General features: G+C 36.3%; 1 protein-coding gene across 1 annotated transcript in view; it reads left to right on the forward strand.

Moving 5' to 3' along the window:
* The window catches only part of LOC126335517 (uncharacterized), a 217,821-nt gene extending 209,327 nt beyond the window's left edge, over positions 1–8,494 (forward strand). The window contains exon 7 of the mRNA XM_049998875.1: positions 8,135–8,494. Within this exon, the coding sequence (XP_049854832.1) occupies positions 8,135–8,235 (101 nt within the window). The 3' untranslated portion in view covers positions 8,236–8,494. The remainder of the gene's footprint in view (positions 1–8,134) is intronic.
* The last annotated feature ends 279 nt before the right edge of the window (positions 8,495–8,773 follow it).

The following is an 8,773-nucleotide window of genomic DNA, read 5'->3' on the forward strand; positions in this document are numbered from 1 at the left end:
ATACTTTCTCTATCTCTTCATCTTAAGCTTGCGATGTCAGCATATGTACCTGAACTATCATTGTCGGTGTTGGTTTGCTGTTGATTCTGGTAAGAACAACCCTACCATTGAACTGTTCACAATAACACACTCTCTGTCCTACCTTCCTATTCTTAATGAATTCTATACATGTTATACCATTTTCTGCTGGTTTTGATATTACTCTATACACATCTGACCAGAAATCCTGGTCTTCCTTCCATTTCACTTCACCCTACTACATCTAGATTGAGCTTTTGAATTTCCCTTTTCAGATTTTCTAGCTTCCCTACCACATTCAACATTGTGACATTCCATGCCTCGACTCAAAGAAAGTTATCCTTTCATTGGTTGTTGAATCTTTTTCTCATGGTCACCTACCCTTTCCAGTCTCCTCCCGAAGATTCAAATGGGTGACTGTTCCGGAATCTTTTGCCAATGGAGAGATCATCATGACACTTTGTCAATTACAGGCCACATGTATTGTGGGTACACATAATGTGTCTTTAATGCAGTGGTTTCCATTGGCTTCTGCACCCTCATGCCATTGATCATTACTAATTCTTCCACCTTAAGCAGCAGTTTCCCACCCCAAAGACAACCTCTTTCCAGTTCTCTGCCTTCTTTAACAAGGCCATTAGTGAACTGAGGATGACTTCTTGTGCTAGAAGTCTTTGGTTGCAAATGCTAATTATTAATCAAAATTTAAGCAGTAGCAGGTTTCAAACACTGGACCAATGATGCATTGATTTCTAATCAAAGACCCTACCTCTAGACCATGGATATAGTCTGGTAGCTACAACCTTTAACTGCTCAGCAGTGTGGGATCCGCACCAGATAGGGTTGATATAAGAGATAGAGAAGATCCAACGGAGAGCAGCGCTCTTCGTTACAGGATCATTTAGTAATCCCGAAAGCGTTACAGAGATGATAGATAAACTCCAGTGGAATACTGCAGGAGAGACGCTCAGTAGCTCGGTACGGGCTTTCGTTAAAGTTTCGAGAACATACCTTCACCGAAGAGTCAAGCAGTATATTGCTCCCTCCTACGTATATCTCGCGAAGAGACCATGAGGATAAAATCAGAGAGATTAGAGCCCACACAGAAGCATACCGAAAATCCTTCTTTCCACGTACAATGCGAGACTGGAATAGAAGGGAGAACCGATAGAGGTACTCAGGGTACCCTCCGCCACACACCGTCAGGTGGCTTGCGGAGTATGGATGTAGATGTAGATGTAGATTTCATAAAACTGAAGTATCTGAGGCACAGAAGAGAGAGAGAGAGAGAGAGAGAGAGAGAGAGAGAGAGAGAGAGAGGGAGGGAGAGAGAGAGAGAGAGAAGAGAGAGGGAGAGGGAGACCATAAAAAGAACATGAAATATATCTGTCTGAAAAAGCAACTTCAAAAGTTGCCCAAATAGAAAGGAAGCCAATGTGGATTTTGCAGAGAGTATGAATTCTCCACTACTTAGCAAAAATTTTTTAGAATTTTTTATTTATATCACAGCCAACTGAAGAGAGAGAAGATACATAACAAGGAATACAGTATGGTTACACGTAAGTCTCCAATGATAACAGATTTTCAACGGCTCGGGAATCATCGAAAGGAAAATGAAGTTAGTCTTACCTCAAGGCATTTCAATATTGCAATGCCTAGGCAACATAAGACTAAAGTAGAAATTTTCCTGAGTGAACACAACCAGGTGTGTTATGCATTAGTGAGCAAGGGCTAAATGAAACAGAATGTTGCAGTCTAATAATAAGCAAATATGATCTGATTAATTATTTCTGTAGATCAAAACATAAAGGTGGAGGTGTTGCTATATACAACAAGAAAATTTGTAGTCTGCAAGACACTGAATACTGTAAGTGTATAAACCTTCCAGCATGCACTGACTCAGATTTTGAAATCACTGTTGTAATGAGTGAAGAAATGAGAATTTTCTCTGTATGCAGGTCTCCAATTGGTAACATTGCAATATTTCTGAAAAAACTAGCAAAATTATTATTGAAGTTTAAAACAAAGAATGTTGTAATATGTGGAGACTACAACACAGACATAGGTAAAGACCCAAAAACAAAACTAGAATTAAAAGAAGCATTGTTACAGTGTAAATGTAATCAATATACCTACGAAAGTGACTGATCAGAGTCAGACCGTCATTGAAAACATTATCACTAATATTGAAAATAGTGAATGTGAAGCAAAAGTTCTGTTAACAGAAGCCTCTTACCATCATGGGTTAATATTTTGTGTATACAAAAATAGGAGCTCAGAAACAGAAGCAAGGTCAGAAAAGAGGAGTGAGAATTATAAATCTATAAAACATGAATATTTTAAAAATAACACTGAGTGAAGAAGACTGGGTGAAACAATGAGAACAAAACACAAATGAGAAGTAAGATATATTTCTTAACATACTAAATCATCACTTTCATGCAGTCTTCTCCAAAATGGTCTGTCAGAAAAGCAAGGTCACAGTGATAAATGGATTGTCAAAGAAATAACTGAACGCAGGACTAAAGTGGAGGCACTCAAACAAATGGGAACATGGAGACTTTAAAAAACATCAGAAGAAGTGCAACCAAGCAATAAGAGAAGCAAAATGAAGTGAAATGATCGTATGGCATTGTTGGCCAGGAGGCCCCATGCGGGGGAGTCCTTTTTAGTTGACGCCACTTCGGTGACTTACAACTTTTGCTCCATTTGTAACTCTACTGTTCTCAGTTCTTATTTACTTAATAAAATTGCTCTTACTTACACTCTTTGTACTAAATTTTTGGTGTTGATTATGCCCCATGCTATTTTACTTTTATGATTTGAATTTGCTATGGCTCTGTTTATTAAGAGAATCAAAAGCCAGTTCAAGTTGTCTTAAGCTTTATTTAATCTGGTATAGATGCATTACACAAACAAAACTCTGTATCTGCTATGTTTGTGGATTTGAATAAAGCTATTGACACAGCACTGATCAAAAAATTTGAAAGCAGTGGAACAGGTGGATTTGCAGTGCAATGAATGACATCATATGTCAGTAACAAGAGCAGTATGTGACAACAGACCCTGGATGCAGATCTGAAATCAGGAATGTTAAGTACTGTGTACTTCAAGAATCTGTACTTGGCCCACTTCTATTCAACCTATTTATAAACAATATTGAGACCAGTGAGAAGGATCAGAAAGTACTATATGCTGATGACATGACATTAGTGAATGTAAAAGAAAATCTGGAAACATTGTAAACAAGCATGTTCATGTTGAAAAACAACATAGTACAGCTACCCATACAGTGTGACTTACTTATAAATCTAAAAAAGACAGTGTTCATGGTGTTCATATAGACATATTCATAGATGAAACAAGACTGTAAGAAGTTACCTCAACAATTTTTTTGGGAATTGCTATTGACAATAAGCTCCAATGGATACAACATAATCAGTGTCTGTTGTACACACTATGATATTTCTTATGAAAAAACTGGTACATTATGTTCACAAAAAAATTTCTAGGTACAGTGTGCCATTCTCTATTTGAACTGTACTTACTTTGTGGAATTACTGTTTAGGGAACTCCAGCAGCAATTATACAAAAAAGGCCAATAGGACCATTTTGAGTAATAATAATAATAACAGACTTAAGCAAAATTGCCTTCAGTAATCTAAAAAAACTGACTTTTTCATTCATGTACATGTGCAGAACAATAATTTCACGAATCAAACACAGTACATTACTAGAAAAAATATGAACATTCATTCACATGACACAAGAAGTAAGGGCCAGCTGAGAAGTGCACTACACTGACTGCAAGTTGGTGAAAAATGTCCTTGATACTCAGGTGTACAACTGGTAAAGCATCTTCTGAAGAGTCTACAGGACAGCATGAGTGAAAGGATATTCCAGAAACTTCTAAAGGATTACTTAATGGAAAAAGAATTTTATAGTGTAGACTATATGTGTAAAGGATGAGGAATGTTATTATTACTTATAAGTGTGTACATTAATCAACTGAAAATGTTCTCATACGATGTGTGCAAATAACTTGTTGTTTTGGATTGCAGTGTTGACTACATATTTTAAGGCATCAAGTGAAGCTAATCAGTCCTATATTATGAGTGCAAACTTTTTACATAATGTAATCAAATGGGACCAAATAAAAATCAATCTGTGTGTGTATGAGTGAGTGGGGGAGTAGAGAGGAGTACAATGTTGGCCTAGAAAATGCAAATGAGTGGTAAATAACAAAAGTGTAGGGGGCATAGGTAAGGAAGTGGCAATTGGTTAAGTCTGAGGATGATTTGGTTAAGCAGATTTTGAGTTTCCTGAAGGGATTTGTCATCCTGCTCAACTCAAAGGGCTGGTCTGGGGACAGGCGATCCAAATTTTGTCGATGTTGTGGGAGCTCTTGATGCTATTATTGTTATGGTGTTTAGCATGTTCAATACAGGAGCCTATGACTAGACACAGTTTGATGCTGATCATGTGGGTAGATGAACAACTGGGATAAATTCTAGATACCATTCCACTTATCAGCTTCGATGTCATACTGGATTCAAAGATGCAACACATACAAGATTCAAAAATGAAAAACAATTCTCGTGAATGTTCTCATGGTGCCAAAGTATAATCATGAGTTACTGAATCATGGGAATTTTTAATAATAACTATAGATACTAAATGGACAATTGTAGGAAAGTGGGGTTCTAGGTGGGGAGAAACTATCATGTAAAGTAAGAAACTCAGAATCACAACAATACTAAAGTATATGGAATGCAACAGACACAAGTACAAGATATATTTAAAAATCACAAATAATAATGAAACTTGAATGAACTTGAGAGACAGGGTGATAGCAAAAAACTAAATCCTAAAAGAAATTGTTAGAACCAAGGTTGTAAATATGATTGCTACTCATTTCACTCACAGTAATTTACCATATGTTCTTATTTTTCTGTCTAAGCACACCCTCAGAAATAATGACATATTCAGATAAAACAGCATAGTTTACATGTGTTATTGAGACAATGATAAACAACATTTAATAATAAGCTGTTTACATTCTTCCGTGGAGGTATAATAAGGGAACCTATCATGATACCTCAAACTTGAAGCCAACGAGTGCCATATTAGTTTCCAAAAACATCAACATCTTGTGGAAGTATTTTAATAAAAAAAAATGCCAGCTTGCATAATTTATTGACATATTAATCATTCTCATTACAGTCTAAAGTGTAAGGGTTTCACATTTGATTCATAAGACTCATTCAAGTGATATTTTCTTTTATAAATATGAATTTGAGTTGCATTGTTGCCTTTTACATTAGTGGTTTTATTTCTATCATTTGACTTTAGATTTCCTGTCACTCCAATTCAAAAAACTCCCTTGGTGAACACTGTGAGAAGGAAAGATTGGAAACCATCCTAACTTATCAAAAGATGTTCTTAGCATTTTCGAGACAAGGACATAGACCAAACATCAGTTCATCAGTCCATATTAAGGAAAATGTTGGATTATGAAAGCAACCCTTTCATGTAAACACTTCTCTTCTTGGTCATCCAAAACTTATAACAAAAGGAAATTTACATTAATGAGGTGAACTGCATCATATTATTGGATGAAATATGCATTAAAGACTAGAAAAACTTCTCTAAATGACTTACTGACACTACATTATTCACCCAAACACTATTACCATTGTCTGTTTTAAGCAACACTTCCATGAAAATAACTGAAACTGAGAACAAGAAGCAATTGTAAGCAGTAGTCTGCTAATGTTTTAGAACATCCAGCATGGTGTCGCCAGCATCAAAGTGATTTACAGCAAAAGTACATAGCATCACCTCCCGTTATTATACTCCATGGCTATAAACATCCTTTGCATCATTAACTCATGATGTCACACAAAGTCTCATTGCTCAACGCCGAGAATTGGATTTGCACTAGATCTGACCCAACAGCTACATAGGGCAGTGTGCAGTAATTGCAGGATAGCTGGTATGTGACCATTAACTGGTTAGAAAATGCCTGTGACTTGACTGTATTATGGTAGTTGGTGGACTATACAGTAGCTGTGGTATCTGCATCACCCTCAAGGTATTACTCTTTGTGATGCAAGTTTGAGAGCTAGAATTTGAATCCACTAACGTCATATATTAGATGTACTGCAATTACCATGCTGTATCATATGTATGAATATTAAATAAGTGAATGGTAACTGACAAATTATGTCTAATCACACATTGATCATCTAAATTCTGAACATGGAGCACACCACAACACTAATGAACACAACAGTTGTTTCAATATATGTGCCATATGAATCCTGCAAGCTTCTTCTCTGAACAACAACTGCTATCAATGGGAGAGAGTGTTCATACAAAAAAGACCTACTAAAGTTCAAAAGGCAGGACTTTCTAAGCGTACTTATGTCTCCTCATTTATCTGCCGATGAGTCTTTGTCTGTCCCCGCTTTCATTTTGCTGGTGCTGTTTTCATCTTGTAACTTGCGTAAATCATTGTAGTATAGTTCACAAGTGTGAAGTCTGTTCAAAAAATTCTGGAACGTTCGTAAGGCGCCAGTGGTGTGTTGGAGCAAAATGCAGTTGCCATCCCTGCACATGTCTGTATTTGACGTGTAACTGACAGAAGTTTCATTTTTGTTTTTCTGTTAGTTATTTTTCAGAGATGTATTGAGAAGAAGGTTGTGTCCCACAGTTTGCAAATTTCAAGATGGCAGAGTTAGAGGAGCAATGCACCTGCATTAAGTTGTGCATGAAACTCAAGGAAACCTATACACAGATGCACCACATAACGCAGGAAGTCTATGCTGATCAGTGCTTAAACCATACTCAATGTTATGAATGGTTCACATATTTTAAAAATGTCAGATGGAAGTTAAAGATGACTTTAACTCAGGACACCCTTTAATGTCTACCAAAACTGCTCATGTCAGGAATGTCAACAAAAATGTACTTGCCATTTGGAGATTGACTGCAGAAGAATATAATGTGTCAACTGGATCATGTCATGAAATACTGGCACAGCATCTTGGAATGCATCTTGTTGCTACAAAGTTCATCCCATGGCTCATTAACCAAGACCAAGAAGGCCTTCACCTCTCAATCTGTGAAGAGCTTTTTGATCACACAAATGAGAAAGAGATGTTCATTAAGAGAATCATAGCTGGTGATGAGATATGGGTCTACAGCTATGATATTGAGATCAAGGTTCGATCTTCACAATAGGTCAGCAAATGTTCTCCAAGACCAAAAAAGCTCATCAGGTCAGGTCAAATGTCAAAGCCGTGCTGATAGTTTTCTTTGACTTTGAAGGTTAAGATCATCATGAATTCATGCCACAGGCAGACTGTTAATCAATTGTACTATTAGGATGTGTTGTGATGCCTGCAAGAAAATGTGAGAAGGAAGTGACCTGAAATGTGGTGAGACAGTTCATGGCTCTTGCATCATCATAATACACCCACACACTCATCTCCGTTGGTGCAGTGATTCCATTGGTGCATGAAAAAATGAAATCACTGTGCTGCATCATCCTCCATACTCTCTTGATCTGGCTGCTATAGAGTATTTTATGTTTCCAAAATTGGGAACCTTGTTGAAAGGATGAAGATTTGCAACAACAGACAAGACAAAAGAAAATTCACAGATGATGCTTCACGAAATCCAGCAAGAGGAGTACCAAGACTGCTTCTGGAAGTGAAATGGTATTGAGAGCTCTGTCTCAATTGTAGAGAAGGGTATTTTGAAGTAGACCATGCACAATAAGAAAAAAGTAAGTGTAGAAAAATTTTGTGGACAGTGTTCCGGAATTCTTTGAACAGACCTCATACAGGTCCAGTAGGTACTTCCCAGCACTAATATTACTCATGTGAATATCTGTTCCTCCAGTATCATGAAAATTACAGCACATGGTAAATGAATAAATGAATGAGTGGTTGAAAATAGAGAAAATATTATTTTATTACTAGAGAATATGAGTTTTCTCTTTATGAAAGCATCTCATTTAAGAACATAAAGTGTCAGGATTGTCTTGAAATAATTTTTAACATTTTCCTTTTCAAGAGTATTGTGCCTGATTGTGATTTGCTTTTTACAGCAATATATGTTTACCTTTGGCTGGTAGTGTTCAGTTACTATCAACTTGTCCAAGAGGAAGGTGGACGTGGTCCCTACACAAAGTCAACTTATAGACGATGAATGACATGGAATTCAAACAGTCATCAGAACATTCATGAATTTGTTGAAGACTCATAAAAATTGTGCATGTTGTAGTTTTAAGTTCTCTGTTTTTGTTGATTAATGTTTATTTATTTTTATTGTGCCTCAACAGTTGTAAGTTTACATACTTTTAAGTTGTTATCCCAAGAACATCATTTTCATTAGGTGTCAATGTCATGGAAGAATGTGTGTTTCTAGCCTGCTTATTTTTGCATCAGTTATCAAAGCTTACTTTAAATTGCCTAAATCTTGCTTTAGGCCCTATTACATACATACATACATACATACATTATCTGCCTCATACGCTGAAAGTCTATGTAAACTTTAAGGAAGCAGGATCAAGAGTTATTTCACTGCAATGCCTAAAATTGAGTCTTGCCTATGTGAAATTTGTAATCTGTGTGTAATACTTATGTCTGATGCTATAGACATTATTTCATTATTGATGTATATTTAGAGATAGATATCCATTATTATTTCATATTTTTAATTAAACCTGTGACATTTTTGTATATAT

The sequence above is a fragment of the Schistocerca gregaria genome, chromosome 2 (genome assembly GCF_023897955.1).
Source record: "Schistocerca gregaria isolate iqSchGreg1 chromosome 2, iqSchGreg1.2, whole genome shotgun sequence".
NCBI lineage: Eukaryota > Metazoa > Arthropoda > Insecta > Orthoptera > Acrididae > Schistocerca > Schistocerca gregaria.